The 22975-nt window shown below is 46.8% G+C and overlaps 1 protein-coding gene and 1 non-coding gene across 3 annotated transcripts in view; both read left to right on the top strand.

The window, feature by feature from the left end:
* EP300 (E1A binding protein p300) overlaps window positions 1-17657 on the top strand; it is an 83138-nt gene extending 65481 nt beyond the window's left edge. The window contains exons 22-32 of one of the 2 annotated variants that reach the window (XM_084955173.1): window positions 1894-1950; window positions 2395-2472; window positions 5178-5245; window positions 7090-7240; window positions 7367-7513; window positions 8224-8337; window positions 9108-9273; window positions 9996-10160; window positions 11741-11902; window positions 13946-14227; window positions 14365-17657. In XM_084955173.1, the coding sequence (XP_084811299.1) occupies window positions 1894-1950; window positions 2395-2472; window positions 5178-5245; window positions 7090-7240; window positions 7367-7513; window positions 8224-8337; window positions 9108-9273; window positions 9996-10160; window positions 11741-11902; window positions 13946-14227; window positions 14365-16560 (3586 nt within the window). In that variant the 3' untranslated portion in view covers window positions 16561-17657. Of the gene's footprint in view, window positions 1-1893; window positions 1951-2394; window positions 2473-5177; window positions 5246-7089; window positions 7241-7366; window positions 7514-8223; window positions 8338-9107; window positions 9274-9995; window positions 10317-10859; window positions 10927-11740; window positions 11903-13945; window positions 14228-14364 lie in introns of those variants that run through there. The other variant, XR_014802951.1, reaches the window with a different exon arrangement.
* On the top strand, window positions 6824-6925 carry LOC146403100 (U6 spliceosomal RNA). The gene has a single exon (XR_014804720.1). It is a non-coding gene; the product is annotated as a U6 spliceosomal RNA (small nuclear RNA).
* Window positions 17658-22975: the final 5318 nt, after the last annotated feature.

Below are 22975 nucleotides of genomic sequence, written 5' to 3'. Positions count from 1 at the left end.
CATTATTTTGGAAAGTACCGTCCTATTTCTCAGTTTGTTATCAGGTGATTATGTTCAGGCTTCTAAGTGGCCTTGGGTTATGCTATCCAGTAGGGTAGCCATTTGCCACAGGTAGTTATTTAAAGTAAATACAACTTAAATTCCTAGTTTCGGTTGCTCGGTTGACATCGCGTGGCTAGTGGCTGCCGTATTGGTCAGTGCCGAGGGAGGACATTCCACCGTCCGGGGATACAGCGGTACCGGATGTCATGTTAGGTTTTATCATTTTAAGATATGTTTCTTTTATGAGGAAACAGTCAACTTCTAACGCATATAAGGGAACTTCATTCCTAGCGTTAGGAGTTGGAGGGAAATGAACGAGTTACACCTTCTCGTAAAGGTAACAGTGTGAAAGTCACCATAATCATGCACATCCTTCAACAGCATGAGAGGTTTCGGAGTCTGTGAGAGTGCCTTCTTACGGTTGGACTTCTGCAGTCTCGGAAGCGCTCGTGGTTTGGTAAATGCCAGGGAAAATCTTCAGACATGGCCTAAACTGCTTCGTAGGTCTTCTCATCTCTAAGATTTAGTTAGACACTCAAATTTGGACTGTTTTTAGGGAGAAAGAACTAGTTGGTGTCCTTTTTAATATCAGCTGCTTTTTCAATTTAACCTGTAATAAGCAGAAGCAATTCAGAACATTTCCCAAAAAAGTGTGGAATTACTATGTTACTAGTAAACACAGAACTTCTGAGAAAAATTGAATGTTTCCAAATTGGGTTTTGAAGTTGTACTTTTCCTTCAGTCACCATTGACATTTAATATAGTGGGGTCTGGTACTGGTCTGAGGAGTAGGTACTGGGTCCCCTTGAATTTTAGGGAGGTTTTCTGACCCTCGGCTAAACCAGGGAAGTCTCCTCTAGCCAGGTTTCCCTGATGCAAGAAAGGGAGGCAGCCTGAGCATTGGTGCTGTCGAGGGCTCACCACATGCTCTTTACCTTAGGAAGCACATCCCTGGCTTTGAAGAGTGTAGAGATCCCTCTTCCAGTTCTGCAGACCAGCAGTAGGCCTGAAAGCATGCAGTACTAACAAGTTCCCACTCCTCCGGTGCTGCTGGTCTTCAGGACACTTGGAGTAGTAACAAGATCTTAGACCATTGACCCTTGAATCTCTAGCCTGTAACTAGTAGAAAATAGTTTAAGTGTGGAAATGTCCTCATTTTTGTGAGGAGGAATCACCGAAGCCACAATTCAGCCACCTGAAGTCTGTTCTAGGTAGAGGGTAAGATGGTTGGTTTCTGTATCTGGGGGGGTCTGAGCAGTATGGTAGATTTATGGTAGTATAAAGCTATATCTGTGCTAGATTTCAGGATGGGAGACCATGTGGAAATGTTTTTTGGCGAACTATAAGTAACCTGAAATATGTACTCCTGATACTGAAATTTTCTATTAATACAAAAAGTTGTTTGACTAAGCTGTGCTGGAAAAAAAAATTTTTTTTAAATAATGATTTAGCTCCCTCTATATACACCTCTCTACACATATTGTGTCTCATACACAGTCTAGGAACATTAAACTAGTAAAAGGTATAGATACCTAACACTGAAAGGAGTAGGCAAGATTTTAAAAGGAGAAGAACAAATTCATATTTTTAGTCCTTACTGGGTTCTCCTTTTCCTGTAAATGGTAATAGATTTACTACAAAGTCCTTTCCAAAAACATGGGCATTCCTTTATATAAATGCACATTTTGTGGGAGCCAAGACTGTTCCTTTTTATTGTTTCCTTGGTATATTTTTGGAAGATTTAAATAATCCACTTACAGGGTGGGGTTTTTGTCCCTTTGGTTAGAACAGTAGTCTGATTGATCATCTTTTATGTCACTTTTTCTCATTGTCTCCCTCTTCTTTCCTTAGTACAATAAACAAGGAACAATTTTCAAAGAGAAAAAATGACACTCTGGATCCTGAACTGTAAGTCATTCTCCTTGAGTAGTCAGTACACTTTGATTTTCTTTCTTTTTAAAACTATTGCTTCAGCGAGTTCCCACTGTAGCACAGTGGAAACAAATCCGACTGGTATTCATGTAGATGCCGGTTCACCAACCCCTGGCCTTGCTCGGTGGGTGGGTTAAGGATCTGTCATTGCCGTGAGCTATGGTGCAGGTCGAAGATGCGGCTCAACCCACATTGCTGTGGCTGTGGTATAGGCTGGCAGCTGTAGCTCTGATTCGACCCCTAGACTGGGAACTTCCATGTGCTGCGGGTTTAGCTCTTAAAAAAAAAAAACCTGTTACTTCAGTTCTTTCCAAATGATCTTGGCTATTTTTTGAATTGTCACAAATTGAGAAATATTGGATGTTTTGATCTGGTTAAAGATTTGGATTTAATCTTGGCACTTTGACCTTTCATTTCTAGGTTTGTTGAATGTACAGAGTGTGGAAGAAAGATGCATCAGATCTGTGTCCTTCATCATGAGATCATCTGGCCATCTGGGTGAGACATCAGTATTTTCCCTAGACATTTTCTTTGTCATGGATTTTAGCAAGTTTTTGTCTTTTTGGCAGTGATTTTATCTTCAAAGTTACTATCTCTAAAAATTCTTCTTTGAATTGCAAAAAGAAAATTAAAATCCAGTATTAAAACATTAAATCAGCATTCCCTTGGGGTGCAGGGGATTAAGGCTCTGGTGTTACTGCAGTCACAGGCACAGCAAACAAAAAAATTTAACCTAGAATCCAAAAACAGAGATCTTTCTCTTATTTGCATTATTTCAACCCATATACATTTTGCTGGTTCTTTTTTAATTTTTATTATTTCTTTTTAGGGTTGTACCCAGGGCATATAGAAGTTCTCAGGCAAGGGGTTGAATTGGAGCCACAGCTGCCAGGCTACACCACAGCCAGTGGCAATGCCAGATCCAAGCCGCATCTGTGGTTCATGGCAAGGCTGGATCCTTAACCCACTGAGTGAGGCCAGAGATCAAACCCGCATCCTCATGAATACTAGTTGGGTTTGTTTCCGCTGTGCCACAACAAGAACTCCTGCTGGTTCTTTTTTTTTATTTGCCTTTTTTCTGTTTTTTTGTCTTTTTTTGTTTTTTTTTTTTTGTTTTTTTGGGGGGGTGGGTTTTGGATTTTGTTTTGTTTTGTCTTTCCAGGGCCACACCTGCGGCGTATGGAGGTTCCCAGGCTAGGGGTCGAATCAGAGCTGTAGCTGCCAGCCTACACCACAGCCACAGCAACGCAGGATCCGAGCCACATCTGTGACCTACACCACAGCTCATGACAACACCCACTGAGCAAGGCCAGGGATCGAACCCGCAACCTCATGGTTCCTAGTCGGATTCGTTAACCACTGCACCACGACGGGAACTCCTTTTTTTGTCTTTTTAGGGCCACACCCTCGGCATATGGAGGTTCCCAGGCTAGGGATCTGATCAGAGTTCTTGCTGCCAGCCTATACATCAGAGCCACAGCAAGACCGGTTCTGAGCCACGTCTGCGACCTAAACCCAGCTCACGGCAACGCCAGGTCCTTAACCCACTGATCGAGGCCAGGGATCGAACCTGAAACCTCATGGTTCCTAGTTGGATTCATTTCTGCTGTGCCATGACGGGAACTCCTGGTTCGTTTTTTAATCCTTTGGTGGTCCTATGGGAGTTACCTCTGTGGCACAGGGAAATCAGTCGCATCTCTGTAGTGCCGGGATGCAGGTTAGATCTCCAGCCTGACCCAGTGGGTTAAGCAGTCCAGCGTTGTCGCAGCTGGGGCAAGTCACAACTGTGGCTCAGATCTGATCCCTGGCCGGGGAACTCCATATGCTGTGGGGCAGCCAAAGGAGGGTGGGGGCAGAGGTAAATACTTAGTAAGTAAAGACTTATTAATCGAGGTAGTAATAGGAAATTGGTAGCACCTGGGAGCTAGCAAGGAGGTGTTAAATTTGGCAGATTCTGAATGTTACTTATATTGCAATAGAAATTTAGAAGATACAGGCAATGGATGGCGCCGTGGGGACACCTCTGTCTCTGACTCTGAGAGAACATTGTTCGGAATGGTATACTACTGTCCAGTGAAAGCAGAGTTGCATGAAAAAAAAAAATTAGATGCAGACTTGAATGAACTAGGTATTCTGGGGCCTTATTTTCTGTTTCAGAGTACTATCTGCATATTTACCCAGGCTGCACACCATCAGTGGCTTCCATAGCCCACAGGTCCATTGTGACACTTACCTGTTCACTGCTGTGGGCTGTCTGTCACTCTCCAGGAGTAGGGCTGGTCCCAGCTCTGTTCCGGGGGAAGGGGGAGGTGTCTGTGCATTACGGGATTCTTATTAGGACAAAACCTCTGCTCTCTGCTTTGCTCTCTTCTTGGACTGACTGTTGATGTTGGTTTGAAGGTCACAGGAGAGGGGGCTAACTAACAAATTTCCGGGAAACAACACTAAGCTAATTTGCAGTGGTTGATGTATATATGGCTTTAGATAGGCCTTTATCGTGCTCCCCTTAATTACAGAGTTGGTAGGAATAATTAAAAGACTTGGAGCAATGATCCTTGCAAGTGAGGATCAGCCAGCTGCTGACTTCTGTAATGTCCATTTTTCTAAGAATTCTACTTAGGCACACATCCTTATGTAATCGCAGAAAGAGAATGTAATGTTTAAAATCTGTTAGTGCTAAGAGTTCCCTGGTGGTCTAGTGGTTAGGGTTTGGCACTTTCACCATGACAGCCTGTGTTCAATCCCTGGTCTGGGAACCAAGATCCCACAGCAAGTGAGGTGTGTGCTGCAGCCAAGAAATAAAGTCGATTAGTGCTGTTTGCAGAATGTACTTGATTACATTGCCACCAGTAGCACATAGAGGGTTTGCCAGTGTGACAGGCCATAAAACTAAATTCCTGCTTTAATCTGTAATTCTTCAACATCTTTGCACATGTAAACCAGTTTTTATGCCCTTCACGTTTTCTCATGTATTTGGCCTATTTTTCAGTTAGATTTTTTTTTTTTTTGTCCTTTTTCTCTCTTAATATTTTCTGAAAAATCTTTGTATGTTATATTAAATCTCTATAATGTATTTAGAAATATTTCTCCCAGATTGTCTTTTAAATTTCAACTGTATATACACATAAGAGAGATTTTTATGGTATGTATGACATTAAATGTTTCTCTGAGTTGTTCAAGCAAAGTCTTGGTTTATGTTTTAGATTTGTCTGTGATGGCTGTTTGAAGAAAACTGCACGGACTAGAAAAGAAAATAAGTTTTCTGCTAAAAGTAAGTTTTATTCTTACTTTACTTAAATTTACTTAGGTACGTTTTGGCAAAACTTTACTGAAGCATAGTTAAAAATAAACATCCAGGAGTTCCCGTCGTGGCGCAGTGGTTAACAAATCCGACTAGGAACCATGAGGTTGCGGGTTCGGTCCCTGCCCTTGTTCAGTGGGTTAATGATCCGGCGTTGCCGTGAGCTGTGGTGTAGGTTGCAGACGCGGCTCGGATCCCGAGTTGCTGTGGCTCTGGCGTAGGCCGGAGGCTACAGCTCCAATTAGACCCCTAGCCTGGGAACCTCCATATGCCACGGGAGTGGCCCAAAGAAATAGCAAAAAGACAAAAAAAACCCAAAAAACAAAATAAACATCCAAAATGAATTATTTTGTTTCAACATTATTTAAAATATTAAACCAAATTAAAAATCAAAAAATTTTTCCATGGTCTATGTGATGTACTTTCTGGTGTGAAATTCATGAGACCTGATGATTTATATAAAGGAAGGTAAGTGGAGTTCCCGTCATGGCTCAGTGGTTAATGAACCTAACTAGTATCCATGAGGACACAGGTTCGATCCCTGGCCTCACTCAGTGGGTTAAGGATCTGGCATTGCTGTGAGCTGTGGTGTAGGTTCCAGATGCGGCTCGGATCCTGCATTGCTATGGCTGTGGCCAGCAGCTACAGCTCCGATTCAACCCCTAGCCTGGGAACCTCCGTATGCCACGGGTTCGGCCCTAAAAAGACCAAAATAAATTAATTAATCAAATAAAACCTATATGGTCTTTTTGGTTGGGTGGGGTGGCAGTCAGCTTTCGTCTCACAGATGCCTTTGCATGGTTTTTTTTTGCTCATCTCCTGGTTGCTTTTGTTCCTGTGCAAGGTGAAGCACAGCACTCAACAGTTGTTATTTTTTAAATATTGAAATCAGGGCAGATTGCATATGGAGACTTACTTTTGTCTCTTTTGAAATAGAAAATATTTTCAGGAGTTCCCGTCGTGGCGCAGTGGTTAACGAATCCGACTAGGAACCATGAGGTTGCGGGTTCGGTCCCTGCCCTTGCTCAGTGGGTTAACGATCCGGCGTTGCCGTGAGCTGTGGTGTAGGTTGCAGACGCGGCTCGGATCCCGAGTTGCTGTGGCTCTGGCGTAGGCCGGTGGCTACAGCTCCGATTGGACCCCTAGCCTGGGAACCTCCATATGCCGCGGGAGCGGCCCAAGAAATAGCAACAACAACAACAAAAAAAGACAAAAAGACAAAAAAAAAAAAGAAAATATTTTCAAAGTAAAACGTGAGAAATAACATTTAAAAAGCATTCACTACCCCGGAGTTCCCGTTGTGGCTCAGTGGTTAACCAATCCGACTAGGAACCATGAAGTTGCGGGTTCCACCCCTGGCCTTGCTCAGTGGGTTAACAATCCGGCGTTGCCGTGAGCTGTGGTGTAGGTCAGATCCCACGCTGTGGCTCTGGCGTAGGCCGGTGGCTACAGCTCCAATTAGACCCCTAGCCTGGGCACCTCCATATGCCAAGGGAGCGGTCCAAGAAATGACAAAAAAAAAAAAAAAAAGAAGTATTCACTACCCTGCTTGTTTTGTTTGAGCTGAACTGAAATTAGAATGATACGGAGAAGATTAGCATGGCCCTCTGCAAAGATGATACACAGACTTGTGAAGTTTTCTACATTAAATTTTATCTTTCTAGGTATTGGCTACATTGCTAACTTAACAAAATCCAGCAAGGTATCCTATTAGTATTGAAGAACCAGAAATGAGACTTGGTTTGAACCTTAAGACTGACAGTAATAAATTTGCACCTTGGTTACTGCTGAACTTTCAACGTTTGCATTCCTAGGGTTGCCATCTACCAGGCTTGGCACCTTTCTGGAGAATCGTGTGAATGATTTTCTGAGGCGACAAAATCACCCTGAGTCGGGAGAGGTCACTGTTCGAGTAGTTCATGCTTCTGACAAAACTGTGGAAGTCAAACCAGGAATGAAAGCAAGGTATCAAAGGATTCCCCCTTTTCTTCTCATGCGGCTCCACTGTTGCTCGAATGCTCGAACGTGGTTACTGTTGATTCTAATCTGAGTGGGATGTTGTGGTTTTTCCCTCCAACATGAATTGTACAGGTTTGTAGACAGTGGAGAGATGGCAGAATCTTTTCCGTATCGAACCAAAGCCCTCTTTGCCTTCGAAGAGATCGATGGGGTTGACCTGTGCTTCTTCGGCATGCACGTTCAGGAGTACGGCTCTGACTGCCCTCCACCCAACCAGAGGTAGGGTTTGCTATGCTACGGCTACTTCTTGTTTGCCTGCGAGATTGAAGTTACCGTAAGATGAACAAGCATGATGGATGAGAAATTGTTTGATGTGCCTGTTTTGGAAATCCAAGGTTTCAAATGCACAGTGCTAAAGTGAAACCAAAACAAAAAGCAAAACAGGAAACGCTGCTCAGAGAGTTCCCTCATGGCCCAGTGGATTAAGGATCCAACGTTGTGACTGCTGTAGCTTAGTTTTGATCCTTGGCCCAGGAATATCCCCACATCACGAGCAAAGCCAAAAACAAAATACTGTGGCCGTGGCAATAAGGAAAGGAATATGAATAGCAGCCTAAAGTTCAGAATGGGAAAAAAATGACTACTTTTCAGAAACTGTACTTAAAAATCCAGGTTGTGTCAGCTGCCTTGCTGAGGTGTATATGAAAGAATGTCATACAAAGGGGATAAAGTATGGTTTAGAGTTTTCCATTTCCAAAATGAGTGCTGCCAGAATATATCTAGCTCAGTCAGTACTGACGGGCGATACGGTGTCTCAGGCCCTGCCAGGTACTGAGATATAATAGAGCCACGGGCCCACTAAACGTCCCTAAAGGGCTCCCAATCTAGTCATTGTCCTAAAGAACTGTAATATTGTGTGATGAGCATTACAAATGGCAAAAGCGAGGAGAAACTCCTGTGACTTGGTTTCTTTCTCCCCTTCGGTACAGGAGAGTGTACATATCATACCTCGACAGCGTTCATTTCTTCCGTCCTAAATGCTTGAGGACTGCAGTCTATCATGAAATTCTAATTGGATATTTGGAGTACGTCAAGAAACTAGGGTAAGCATAAAAAAAACAAGTGCTGTTTTTAAAAACAATCTGTTTAATTAGTTTTAACCTAGTCACCACTGTGGTGGTATGGTGAGAGAAAGGTTAAAACATGGAAATGTGTGACTTTTTGCACTTTGGCTTTCATCTAGTGGAACTATAATCTCAACTTAGTTAGAGATCCTTTGATGTTAATTTTGCCAATGGGAAAGAAATGGCTATCTTAACCCTAGTTGTACCCATCCCAGGTTAATGTGTTTTGTTCAGTTAAACGGTTTGATTTGAACATTGATACTCATTTAAGGCCAGAATCTTAAACTGTACTTGATGCTTTTACACTTGAGTATCAAAATCAAACTAAGGTCTGGAGATAGAAAAATTTGTCAGACTGGCTCCTTACCTTCAGGGTGCCTGAGAATATTCAGCATCTCACCTTGCAGTTTGCGTTTCACTTAGCTCTCTTGTTGACATGGATTCGTTTTCCTTTGCGTTATCCCCCCCCCCCCCCATTTTTTAAAGTTTCATTGAAGTGTATTTGATCGACAGTGTTGTGTTGCATTATACCTTTTCTTTGGTCTTTAAATACAAATTTACGGTTTTATGATCATAGATTTTGCCTAGTTCTGGCACAAGACTTTTTATATGATGTGGATTGCACACTTTGTGTGATCTTGGGGAAATCATTGGTTTCCGAACGGACTCCACTTTTGATTTAAAGTGTAGCGTTCTTTCTGGTCTGGGTAACCTTTTCTTTTGTATGTTTCTCCTCTTTGTATTATTAGATATACAACAGGGCATATTTGGGCATGTCCCCCAAGTGAGGGAGATGACTATATATTCCATTGCCATCCCCCCGACCAGAAGATACCCAAGCCTAAGCGACTGCAGGAGTGGTACAAAAAGATGCTCGACAAGGCCGTGTCCGAGCGAATTGTCCACGACTACAAGGTCAGGAGTGCGGTGATGGACTGCTGCTGCTCTGCGTTCTGCCGTTTTTACCATCTTAAAAATCTTGTGTTTATTCTCCTTCCTTTATGTTGTGAAATTAAGCTAATTTGATAATGGAGGGGGTTATTTTCTTAAATTACTACTAAGATGAAGTGTAACTGGCAAAATATTTAATCACCATTCATGATGATAGGGTATCTTGTGATAACTTAGAACCACTGAATTTATCTGTACTTACTCCTGAGAAGGAAAACATGAACTCAGATGTTTCCCTAACAGCATAGCAGATCATCCTGTAGCCATGTGATTTCCAGTGTCTGTAATTTGGTTTGTTCTGAGCACATTCAATGAGGTGTGCAAGGCAGGTGTCTCCCCCCCCCCCATTGCCCTACATTCTCTCTGAAGAGTGGTTAAAGGCCTTGCCGTCAGTGATGCGGCCTCTGCCATTGTTCTGGCAGGATCATTTGCCACTTGGTTATGTAAGGGCAGATCCTCTCCCTGTCCTCATAGGTAGAGGAAAGAAGAAACCAGAAATACCAGACCTCGTGCTGTCTGTGACACTAAGCATCTCCCCGGGCATTGCGCTGTGCTATAAAATCTCTGCCATCTTCCAGAAGACAGAGCTAATTCTTCATGTTTTCTTGTGTCCATCAGCTGTGACTGTTTCTGTATAGTAAATGCTTTTTTTAAAAAAAACCAAATTCTTATGGATATTTTCACAGGATATTTTTAAACAAGCTACTGAAGATCGATTAACAAGTGCGAAGGAATTGCCTTACTTTGAGGGTGATTTCTGGCCCAATGTTCTGGAAGAGAGCATTAAGGAACTGGAACAGGAGGAGGAAGAGAGAAAGCGCGAGGAGAACACCAGCAGTGAAAGCACAGACGTGAGGACTTTGCACTCTCCTTTCCACCCTCTGCCTCAGCTCTCGCCTACAGCCCAGAAGTGGGCTTAAAGCTCTCAGCTCTGTTCAGTTGAGCGAGAAGTATTAGTGTGGTTACAGTAGTTTTTTGGGGGGTTTTGTCTTTCTAAGGCCACACCCGCAGCATAGGGAGGTTCCCAGGTTAGGGGTACAATCAGAGCTGCGGCTGCTGGCCTACAGCAACACAGGATCCAAGCCGCATCTGCCACGTACACCACAGCTCATGGCAGCACCGGATCCTTAACCCGGTGAGCGAGGCCAGGAATCAAACCTGAAACCTCATGGTTCATAGTCGGATTTGTTTCTGCTGTGTCACAACAGAAACTCCATCTAGTTCAATAGTTTTAAACCTTTTATCACCAGGTCCCGTTTTTAAATGAAATCTTGAATTTCTAGTAATGGAAACCAAAAGCAGGAAAACCTGAAAAACTAATAGAAAATTACCCATCTAGAATATGGGGTTGGGGAGTTCCCGTCGTGGCGCAGTGGTTAACGAATCCGACTAGGAACCATGAGGTTGTGGGTTCGATCCCTGCCCTTGCTCAGTGGGTTAACGATCCGGCGTTGCCGTGAGCTGTGGTGTAGATTGCAGACGCAGCTCGGATCCCTCGTTGCTGTGGCTCTGGCGTAGGCTGGTGGCTACAGCTCCGATTCAACCCCTAGCCTGGGAATCTCCGTATGCCGTGGGAGCGGCCCAAAAAATGCCAAAAAGACAAAAAAAAAAAAAAAAGAGAATATGGGGTTGGTAAACTTTTTCTGTAAAGGTCTAGATTATGAATATCTTGGGCCTAGCAGGCCATATGTATCTCCAGCCTTTTTTTTTTTTTCTTTTTTTTTTTTTTTTTTTTTTTTTTCTTCCTAACGCTTTATAGATGTAAAAACCAGTCTTAGCCCCAGAGTCTGCCAGTCCCCCAAACAGAACCTGCACTGTAGGAGGATCACCAAGGACCTTTTCCTTGTCAGTCACTTTCCTGTGACTTATCTAGATCACCCTTGCTGGGTCTGAACCACTAAAGTCACACCCCTACACAGTCTAACACCCTTTACAGCCTGAGATTTAAACTCATTAATTGAAAGTTTTTCAAGGATTTTTTTTTTTTTTTTTTTTATGATAGGCCCGTTAAATTAGAATGTGAGTGGAAGGAAATTTAGCCAAGGTTTTTGGCTCCCTACTCCAATCTCTTCACTACCCCACATTGCCACTCACTGCTGCTCCCTGTCCTCAAATCTGGGAGCGCATGGATCCATCGGAGGGTCTCCCGCTCTGCAGGTTCTTCTGGTCAACAAGGCTGCCATTGCCTTAGTAAGGAGACATTAGTGCAGATTCTTCACTGGGAGAAAAGCAGGGTGAAAACGTTAGTAAACCTTCGCTTACTGTAAACAACAGCTTTAAAAAAGAGGATGAGTGAAGAGAGCAGCTAATGGAAGATGAAAGGTTATAATCTCTAGTTTCAAAAAATGGAGTCCTTGCCATTAGTATTGCTCAAATCTCGCACTGTTAACAAATAGTGAACATTGTTTTGTCCCCTTGTGTCAACCTGCAGGTGACAAAGGGAGATAGCAAAAATGCTAAAAAGAAGAATAATAAGAAAACCAGCAAAAACAAGAGCAGCCTGAGTAGGGGCAATAAGAAGAAGCCAGGCATGCCCAATGTATCTAATGATCTCTCGCAAAAACTCTATGCCACCATGGAGAAGCACAAAGAGGTAAGATACAGCCACCAAGAATGGGAAGGGGGGGAAAAAAAAAAAAGAGGACAGGATTTCTTTAGAAAAATAAATAAATAAACTGCATACCATGATTGGTATTTATGACTTGAGCACCAAACCATCTGAAATTCAGAAGGAAAAAAAAAATCACTTGATGGGGAAGAAGGGACAAAGAGGCTGCTGGCGTAGACGGTCAGAAGAGGAGACGGTGAGAAGGCTTTGTGTGTAGCTCAAAGTTCCATGGTATTGGGAAGAGTATAAGCATGTTTGTAATCTTATACGTGTTTCTGTCGGTTGTTCAATGAGATTGGCTCGTTGGATGTCTTTGTTTTATTTTAGACCAAGCTCCTTAGAACTCCATTTGGCCATTCTAGTTTGTCATAATAGGACTTTGGCAAAACAAATGATTTAAAATGTTGCTTGCTTGCCTTCCTGAAAGGGAGTTGAAGAACGGTTAAACTTTCATACATGCTCTTATAACCCCTTCTTGGCAAAGTTAGAATTTTTAATTATTGTATGTCTAGGTTGCTGATTTATTGTTACAGGTAGTTTGAGCACACAACGGGTTATTTCCCCTCAACCTAATCATTGATAAGGAGTATTGAGGGGTGATTGATGTCTTTTTTTTTTTTTTTTTCCACTTTGACATATTTTTGACTCTGCTCAGACATCATGTTCTAATAGGGTATATTCTAGCAGGTATGGCATAATTTGTGGCTACATCTTCTAAAGACAGTAGCTATTGGTGTCACCCCTCAGGAGTTAGAATCTAAGGTTGTCTTGGCTCAGGGTGATGTTCAGGGGGTCCGTCCTGCTGGCTGTTAGGGAGGGTTGGCCATCGTGCAGATTTCCTCGGGAGTCACCAGGTGGTCTTTCTGCCCCTGTTGTGAATGGGTCATTAGATTCAATCCTTTCCTGTGTGAGCCCATCTTCGAATGCTCTTTCTTGCTTTATGAGTGCTGCCTTTGAGCCAGTGTCAAACCGGTATTACAAGGTCAAGCACACATCACAGTCGCCCCTGGATGCTCTTAACTTTTGGCGTCCGTTTTGCTATGTGTGTCTCCTCATTGTGTTCTTGTCCTATGCTCTTTTTCTAGAAACACATGCTAAGACTCTTGTTTTGTGTAAACAGTGCTGCCCAGGAGTGACTACAAGTGTTACTGCCAGTTTGCCGATTTTTCAGGCTCCCCAAAACTGCTAGAATTTAATGGGCCGTACAGCAGTTGCTCACAAGTTCTTGATCTCTTGAAGGTTCCATTTTACATTTAATATTAGATGTATGACACCAGCTTCCTCTTGCAGCCTTTACACCAGTGGTTAAGGTTGTTGGGTGTTTTCAAACTTCAGTGAACAAAACTTTTGCTGCTTCTCTAGCAAGGATGAAGGAGGTTTTGATTTGTTTTAATTTTCCATCCCAGTCAGCGTTATCCTCCACACTTTTAGGAAAGTTACATAGAAGATGCCCCCCACACCCTTCACTTAGGTTCACACTGTTGTCAACATTCCACTACATTTTCTTTACCCCAGCAAGTACCTCCTCAGAAGGGACAGCCTCTGCAGGACCCAGGGCCACTGTCTCCCGTCTGCTCCTCAGGCTCCTGCGAGGGCCACGTGTTGGGCTGAGTTGCCATGTCTCAGTTCCTGGTCTTTCTTTCATGGCCTGTGCATTTGTTGACTCCAGGCCCGTCGCTTTGTAGACTGTCCTTCAATCTGGATTTGTCCTGTCTGTTTCCTTATGATTAGAGTCAGGTTAAACCTTGGATTGCCTCTGAAAATAGACCGTTTAGGGGCAAAATGTCCACTGTACCTGTGCTGCACCCGACCAGTCTTATTTTGAAGGACTTACCGAATGAGGTAGAAAAGAGAAGATGAAGATTTTTAGGCCCACTGTAGTCGTAGAGAACAGAGGTATGTGAAATGGGAGGCCTGGGTCCGGTGACCGGGTGGTGCGGTCGCACATCCGGTCAGGCTTCTCGGCTCCCAGCACCCAAGGTGCTCCAGTTAGTTCCAGGGTCCAGTTGAGACTTGTCTGTTTTGCAGGTCTTCTTTGTGATCCGTCTCATCGCTGGCCCTGCCGCCAACTCCCTGCCGCCCATCGTGGATCCCGACCCCCTCATCCCCTGCGACCTGATGGATGGGCGGGATGCCTTTCTCACCCTCGCAAGGGACAAACACCTGGAGTTCTCCTCCCTCCGAAGAGCCCAGTGGTCCACCATGTGCATGCTGGTGGAGCTGCACACCCAGAGCCAGGACCGCTTTGTCTACACCTGCAACGAGTGCAAGCACCACGTGGAGACACGCTGGCACTGCACTGTGTGCGAGGTAGGCCCCGGCAGCGGGAGGGGCGGGCGCTTGAGGCTCCCTCGGCAAAGGGGCTTTTTAACCCTAGCAGGATATGCAGATGCTTCCGAAGGACCTAAGTCCTGGGAGGTTGACTTGCACCTGTGTTTCCCCCCCAGGATTATGATTTGTGTATCACCTGCTATAACACTAAAAACCACGACCACAAAATGGAGAAACTGGGTCTTGGGTTAGATGATGAGAGCAACAACCAGCAGGCCGCGGCCACCCAGAGCCCAGGAGACTCCCGCCGCCTGAGCATCCAGCGCTGCATCCAGTCTCTGGTCCACGCCTGCCAGTGCCGCAACGCCAACTGCTCACTGCCCTCCTGCCAGAAGATGAAGCGGGTCGTGCAGCACACCAAGGGCTGCAAGCGGAAAACCAACGGAGGGTGCCCCATCTGCAAGCAGCTCATCGCCCTCTGCTGCTACCATGCCAAGCACTGCCAGGAGAACAAGTGCCCTGTGCCCTTCTGCCTCAACATCAAGCAAAAGCTCCGGCAGCAGCAGCTGCAGCACCGGCTCCAGCAGGCCCAGATGCTTCGCAGGAGGATGGCCAGCATGCAGCGGACGGGCGTGGTGGGGCAGCAGCAGGGCCTGCCCTCCCCAACTCCTGCCACTCCAACCACACCAACGGGCCAACAGCCAGCCACCCCCCAGACGCCCCAGCCCCAGCCCCCCTCTCAGCCCCAGCCCACCCCGCCCAACAGCATGCCGCCCTATTTGCCCAGGACTCAAGCCCCTGGCCCTGTGTCCCAGGGCAAGGCAGCAGGCCAGGTGACGCCTCCAACCCCTCCGCAGACTGCTCAGCCACCCCTTCCAGGACCCCCACCTGCAGCGGTGGAGATGGCAATGCAGATTCAGAGGGCAGCGGAGACACAGCGCCAGATGGCCCACGTGCAGATTTTTCAACGGCCGATCCAGCACCAGATGCCCCAGATGCCTCCAATGGCCCCCATGGGTATGAACCCGCCCCCCATGGCCAGAGGTCCCAGCGGGCATTTGGAGCCAGGGATGGGGCCTGCAGGGATGCAGCAACAACCACCCTGGGCCCAAGGAGGGTTGCCTCAACCCCAGCAACTCCAGTCTGGGATGCCGAGGCCGGCCATGATGTCAGTGTCACAGCACGGTCAGCCCTTGAACATGGCTCCCCAGCCAGGACTGGGCCAGGTAGGTGTGAGCCCTCTCAAACCAGGCACTGTATCTCAACAAGCCTTACAAAACCTTCTGCGGACTCTCAGGTCTCCCAGCTCTCCCCTGCAGCAGCAGCAGGTGCTCAGTATCCTCCATGCCAACCCCCAGCTGTTGGCTGCGTTCATCAAGCAGCGGGCTGCCAAGTATGCCAACTCCAACCCGCAGCCCCTCCCTGGGCAGCCTGGCATGCCCCAGGGCCAGCCGGGGCTGCAGCCACCTACCATGCCCGGTCAGCAGGGAGTCCACTCCGGCCCTGCCATGCAGAACATGAACCCCCTGCAAGCAGGCGTCCAGAGGGCTGGCCTGCCCCCGCAGCAGCCACAGCAGCAGCTCCAGCCGCCCATGGGAGGGGTGAGCCCCCAGGCTCAGCAGATGAACGTGAACCACAGCACCATGCCTTCACAGTTCCGCGACATACTGAGACGACAGCAGATGATGCAGCAGCAGCAGCAGGGAGCAGGGCCAGGAATTGGCCCCGGAATGGCCAACCATAACCAGTTCCAGCAACCCCAAGGGGTTGGCTATGCCCCGCAGCCGCAGCCTCAGCCGCAGCAGCGGATGCAGCATCACATGCAGCAGATACAGCAGGGGAACATGGGACAGGTGGGCCAGCTCCCCCAGGCCCTGGGAGCAGAGGCAGGAGCCAGTCTGCAGGCCTATCAGCAGCGACTCCTTCAGCAACAGATGGGGTCGCCTGCTCAGCCCAACCCCATGAGCCCCCAACAGCACATGCTCCCGAGCCAGGCTCAGTCCCCACACCTGCAAGGCCAGCAGCTCCCTTCTCTCTCCAATCAAGTGCGTTCTCCCCAGCCTGTCCCCTCTCCACGGCCGCAGTCCCAGCCCCCCCACTCCAGCCCTTCCCCAAGGATGCAGCCTCAGCCTTCGCCACACCATGTCTCCCCACAGACCAGTTCTCCACATCCTGGACTGGTAGCCGCCCCGGGCAACCCCATGGAACAAGGGCATTTTGCCAGCCCAGACCAGAATACAATGCTTTCTCAGCTCGCTAGCAATCCGGGCATGGCAAACCTCCATGGTGCAAGCGCCACGGACCTGGGACTCAGCACCGAGAACTCGGACTTGAATTCAAACCTCTCACAGAGTACACTAGACATACACTAGAGACACCTTGTAGTATTTTGGGAGCAAAAAAATTATTTTCTCTTAACAAGACTTTTTGTACTGAAAACAATTTTTTTGAATCTTTCTTAGCCTAAAAGACAATTTTCCTTGGAAAACACAAGAACTGTGCAGTAGCTGTTTGTGGTTTAAAGCAAACATGCAAGGTGAACCTGAGGGATGATAGAATACAAAGAATATATTTTTGTTATGGCTGGTTACCACCAGCCTGGTTTTTTTCCCTTGTGTGTGTGGTTCAAGTGTGCACTGGGAGGAGGCTGAGGTCTGTGAAGCCAACCACATGCTCCTGCCTTGCACCTCCAATAGGTTTTATTATTTTTTTTAAATTAATGAAAATATGTAATATTAATAGTTATTATTTACTGGTGCAGATGGTTGACATTTTTCCCTATTTTCCTCACTTTATGGAAGAGTTAAAAAAGAACATTTCTAAAACCAGAGGACAAAAGGGGTTAATGTTACTTTAAAATTACATTCTATATATATATAAATATATATAAATATATATTAAAATACCAATTTTTTTCTCTGGGTGCAAAGATGTTCATTCTTTTAAAAATGGAAAAGAAAAAAAAAAAAAACCTCCCCCTTTCTCCCCTCAAGTCAACTTTTGTGCTCCAGAAAATTTTCTATTCCATAAGTCTGAGCGTAAAAACTTCAAGTATTAAAGTAATTTGTACATGTAGAGAGAAAAATGACTTTTTTCAAAATATACAGGGGCAGCTGCCAAATTGATGTATTATATATTGTGGTTCTGTTTCTTGAAAGAATTTTTTTCGTTATTTTTACATCTAACAAAGGAAAAATTAAAAAGAGGGTAAGAAACGATTCCAGTGGGATGATTTTAACATGCAAAATGTCCCTGGGGATTCTTCTTTGCTTGCTTTCTTCCTCCTTATCCTGCCCCCCACACACACACACACTTTCTGTAAAACTTGAAACTAGAAAGCAAAAACCCTCAACTTGTAAATCATGCAATTAAAGTTGATTACTTATAAATATGAACTTTGGATCACTGTATAGACTGTTAAATTTGATTTCTTATTACCTATTGTTAAATAAACTGTGTGAGACAGACACCTGACTTTGCACTTCTTGCCATCACATCTTCGTCTTAGAATATGCATCAGTTTAAATGCCTGATGCATGGGATTCCTGGGGAAGGCTGAGAGCACTAGCTTATAGCCCTCCCTGTTAAATCAAGTGATTTTTTTGAAAAAATTTTTAAAAATAGATTTTGGTAAAATTGTCCAAAGTTAGGGGAAAACACAAATACCAGCTAAATGTCTATTTTATCAACATGAATTTATATTAATTGGCCTCTGACAAGTTTATGCATAGGTCCTTCTTCCATGGTCCCCTATGGACGACACGGTCTTGAAGGGATACGGAAGCAGCTGAGAGAGCTCCTATCGCGGCTCAGCGGGTAACGAACCCGACTACCGATGAGGACGTATGTGGGTTTGATCCCTGCCTGGCCTCACTCAGTGGGTTAAGGATCCAGCATGGCTGTGGTGTGGGCTGGCAGCTGTAGCTGCATTTCTACCCCCAGCTTGGCAACTTAACCTGTGCCATGGGTACGGCCCTAAAAAGCAAAAACAAACAAAAACAAAAAACACCCAAGAGGTGTCCTATCTGCCTAAGTCACAGGTAACTCCTTGAAAGAGCAGCACTTGAAGTCAGGGCGACAGCAGGTCCCTGGTCTCTGTTACACTTTGCTTTTGCTGACAGCTGGCCAAGACGTCTTTGGGGGAATGAATGAGGCTGCAGGGAAGGAAGATGTGGAAATAGGGCCCAGCAGGCTGAGAGGTGACAGCATGAAGTCCGGTACCATGCCAGGATGGAGAGGCTGCCAGGCCACCCTCCAGCTGAATACCACGTTGGCAAACGAGCTTGAAAAATTAGGGGGCCACTGCTAGCAAGCTGTCTGGCATTTGGCAGGTTTTCCTTGTTTACTGCAGTGGAGCTTTACGCTGGCCAGACAGTCCCCTAGGGGCTAAGGAAGGAAGATCTCCCTCTAGGTACCTTGATTCAAACCGCTGTTCTTTCTACTGCTTGACATCGTCTCAACGAAAATAACCAGGACCCCAACTTAATGAGCTAGACTTACACATTCAGCATTAACCAAGGTCTGTTCCAGAAGATGCTACCAAGTATCCACCTGCCTCAGGTCGGGGGTCCAGCAGATGAACGCGCAGCGCCTGCGTCGTGTGCCAGAGATCTGAAAGAGAAGACAGAATGATGGGTTACAGGGTACACACAGGGAACAGAGGGAGCAGGTGGGAAGGCTTCTGGCTGTTGGGAAAAGTTTCTGGAAAGATAGCTTTTCCACTGGATCTTGGAGGGGAGATGGATAGGAAAAGGCGGAGAGGGGTGAGGAGGGACTCTGCCCAGAAGAGTAAAGAATCAGATCCTACTGGGAAAACAGCTTCAGGGCCACTCGCCTGAGACCAGAGAGAGAATGCTGAGTCCTTGTTACAGAAAAGCCTCCAGGGTGCCCCCCACTACCAGGGGCCTAGGATTAATCCTGTGCCCCCTAAAGGGAAGTATTCAGAACGCTAATATATCTCCAGTAAATTCCCGGCTTTCATAGCGCTAACCTCTTTGGCTAATAGCGTTAGTATCAGATAGTGTTAGTATTTTCACTACAATATTGCCAGGAGAAAAATGAGGGCAGAAATAATTAAATGGGGGAGTTCCTGTCATAGCGCAGCAGAAACAGTCCAACTAGGAACCATGAGGTTGCGGGTTCCATCCCTGGCCTTGCTCAGTGGGTTGGGGATCCGGCGTTGCCGTGAGGTGTGGTGTAGGTCGCAGACAAGGCTTGAATCCTGCATTGCTGTGGCTGTGGTGTGTAGGCCGGCGGCTACAGTTCCGATTCGACCCCTAGCCTGGGGACCTCCATATGCCATGAGCGAGGCCCTAAAAAGCAAAAAAAAAAAAGAAAGAAAGAAAAGAAAAGAAATAATTAAATGGGGAGGGGGAAAAAAAGCTGTCCTTGCCCAGGCCAGAGGCAGTGCTAGGGAGGGGGGGAGGTGAGTTAATCTACAGTCAGGAATACAAGAAGGTGACTTCAAGGTTTGTATGTATTTGAAAATTGCCACAATGAAAAGTTGGGAAGAGCCAGAAGGAGCCACAAATCTCCACCTGGGCTGTTTCTAAGACATCAGTCTAGGAAATGAGCCCCAGAGAGGCGAGCAGCATCCAGGTGCTTTCTCATTAATTACTTCGCTTAACTCAGTCCTCAAAAACAGGCCCCAAAACTGCAGCTCAGATGTGTGCGCCAGGCCACACAGCCAGAGGAAGCGGAGGGTCTGCCGGATTCCAAAGCCCGCCCTCCCCTCGCCCTTTCTCTCCCTGTAGAGAAGCACTTGCGATGGCGGCACGATAGCTAAGGACACAAACAAACTCAAGATACAGACTAGGGGAGTTCCCGTCGTGGCGCAGTGGTTAACGAATCCGACTAGGAACCATGAGGTTGCGGGTTCGGTCCCTGCCCTTGCTCAGTGGGTTAAGGATCCGGCGTTGCCGTGAGCTGTGGTGTAGGTTGCAGACGCGGCTCGGATCCCGCGTTGCTGTGGCTCTGGCGCAGGCCGGTGGCTACAGCTCCGATTCAACCCCTAGCCTGGGAACCTCCATATGCCGCAGGAGCGGCCCAAGAAATAGCAACAACAGCAACAACAACAACAAAAAAAGACAAAAAAAAAAAAATGTTGAGAAATAAATTTAATGAACGTGCAAGACTTGTACACTGAAAACTACAGGACATCACTGAAAGAAATTAAACAACTAAATAAGTAAAAAGACATCCTTGTTCCTGAATCAGAAGACTGGGAGCACCCAACACTGAAGAAAGCACCCACGCTTCTCATGACTTTGCAGATACTGCATTTTTTACAAACCGAAGGTCGGCAGCACCCCTGCCCTGCATCAAGCAAGTCTACTAGCACCATTTATCCAACAGCCTTTGGCCCCTTAATGTCTGTGTGTCACATTTTGGTCATTCTCCCAATACTTCAAGGTTTTTCGTTGTGATTATTTTTGGGCTACACATGGTAGGCAGGCAGAAGTTCCCAGGCCAGGGATCGAATCCACACCACAGCAGTAACCAGAGCCAAAGCAATGACAATGCTGGATCCCTAACCAGCTGAGCCACCAGGGAACTCATTATATTTGCTTCCGTGATCTGTGATCTTTGATGTTACTATGGCAATTATCTTTTAGCTCATTCCATGCTTGGGCTCTGGTCACACAGGTCCCCTGCATCCTGGGCCCGAGCCCAGCACTCATTTCACCTCAAGGCCCACGTGCTCTGCTGGCCCTGCCCTGGCCCTAACCAATCTGATGAGCTCCTTCTGATCCTGCAGCTCTCAGCCACAGTGTCACCTCCTCAAAGAAGTCCTCCACCTCTAGCTGAAGAAGCCACACCACTGCCGTCTAGATGCTGCCATTTAATGCTTCCTAGAACCCTTTACTCTGATAGATTTTCCTGGTTTGGTTTGTTTTGTTTTGTTTTGTTTTGTTTTTCTGCCATTTCTTGGGCCGCTCCCATGGCATATGGAGGTTGCCAGGTTAGGGGTCGAATCGGATCTGTAGCCACCAGCCTACGCCAGAGCCACAGCCACGGGGGATCCGAGCTGAGTCTGCAACCTACACCACAGCTCACGGCAACGCCGGATCCTTAACCCACTGAGCAAGGGCAGGGACCGAACCCGCAACCTCATGGTTCCTAGTTGGCTTCATTAACCGCACTGAGCCACGATGGGAACTCCAATTTTCCTGTTCATTGTTTCAACCCTGTGGACTGGTGTTTAGGTTTTGGGTTTTTGTTTTTGTTTGGTTTTTTGGCTGTACCCACAGCATGTGGGCCAGAGATTAAACCTGCACCTCAGTTGCAGCAATGGTGGATCCTTAACCCACTGCACCACAAGGGAACTTCCTCCCTGGTTTAAGTCCTGGTTCCACTGCCCACTGGCTGTGTGATTTTGGTCAGTGACAATTAAAGCCAAAAGTTCTTGAGAACTTGCTACTGGCCAGGCACGGCTGAGCTCTAAACGGCAGCACCTCGTCTAATGCTCACAAAACCCCAGCAAAGTGCGTGCTACGGTGAATTCAGTTTCACGCATGAGAAAACTGAGATGCAAGAAGATTCAAGAAGGTGCCCAGGAGTTCCCGTCATGGCACAGTGGAAACGAATCTGACTAGGAACGCTGAGCTTCCGGGTTCACTCCCCGGCCTCGCTCAGTGGGTTAAGGATCCAGTGTTGCCATGAGCCGTGGCGGAGGCCGGCAGCTGGAGCTCCAATTCGACCCTTAGCCTGGAAACCTCCTATGCCGCGGGAGCGGCCCCAAAACGACAAAAAGACAAAAAGAGAGTTCCATAAAAGAATTACACAAATCCATCTGTGCCACAGCGCCCTCATCTGGAGCAGGCCGCTTACCTCTCAGAGTAGAGGAGACAGTGTCTAATAAGAGGCCCGCTGGCTTCTCCTTTGGCGCGAGGTCCAGGACAGCAGGGCTGTTGGAAGCCGCGGAGCTGGTGGTAGCCGGTGGGCGTGTCCAGCTGCCTCGGGAGGGTCCTCGCTGGGCAGGGCCTGGCTCCACTGGCATCGACAGTTTGGCAGACGCCCAGACTGCGTAACGCATGTGACAAGGGACTCTAAGACACACACATTGCCTGGATTGAGCGTGGATAATGTTTTGATCTGTGTCTCTGTGGGCAAAGTTAGCAAATGAATACACAGATCCACTAGAGTTCCCTTTGGGGAAAACTCAGGTCAGGAGTGTGAATTCGCTCTGCTCCAAGAGACGCAGAATGAAGAGGGAAGACCACGAGGGAGAAGAGGAACAGGAACTAGAACAGAGTTCAGGCAGCGGGAAGAACAGCCTGACTTGGTGCAGACGTGTCCCGCGACGGGAGCAGAAGCGGAGGGCGCAGCACGTGGGGCAGGACAGAAGGCTGTGCCCACAATGCACCTGCTTACAAATTACAGCTTAGCTATCTTTGGAGTCCAGTATAGCAGTTCGCAAGGGATAAGAACACTGTGGAAGGGACAGGAAGGAACCATGCTCCGGGGATGCCCTGCGAGAGGAGGGAAAGAAGTCCAAGCACCAGAAAGAGGGGCTGAGCAGGGGGTGGAGAGAGCGAGCGAGCTAAGCGCACTGTGAGGATGTCAAAGCCAAAGCCGTGTTTTTTCCGTTTTCGGTTTTAGGGCTGCACCTGCGGCACATGGAGGTTCCCAGGCTAGTGGCTGAATCGGAGCTGCAGCCATCGGCCTGCACCAGAGCCACAGCAACGCCAGATCCAAGCCACATCCTCATGGATACTACTTGGGTTCGTTACTGCTGAACTATAGTGGGAACTCCCTTGCCAAAGCCATTTTAATGCAAAGTGAACC

The sequence above is a fragment of the Sus scrofa genome, chromosome 5, assembly GCF_054392235.1.
Source record: "Sus scrofa isolate SSC_HxYL_T2T_F1_AM1 chromosome 5, Sscrofa_HxYL_maternal_Yorkshire_Landrace_v2.0, whole genome shotgun sequence".
Taxonomy (NCBI): Eukaryota; Metazoa; Chordata; class Mammalia; order Artiodactyla; family Suidae; genus Sus; species Sus scrofa.
This window is presented reverse-complemented; position numbering and strand designations above follow the sequence as displayed.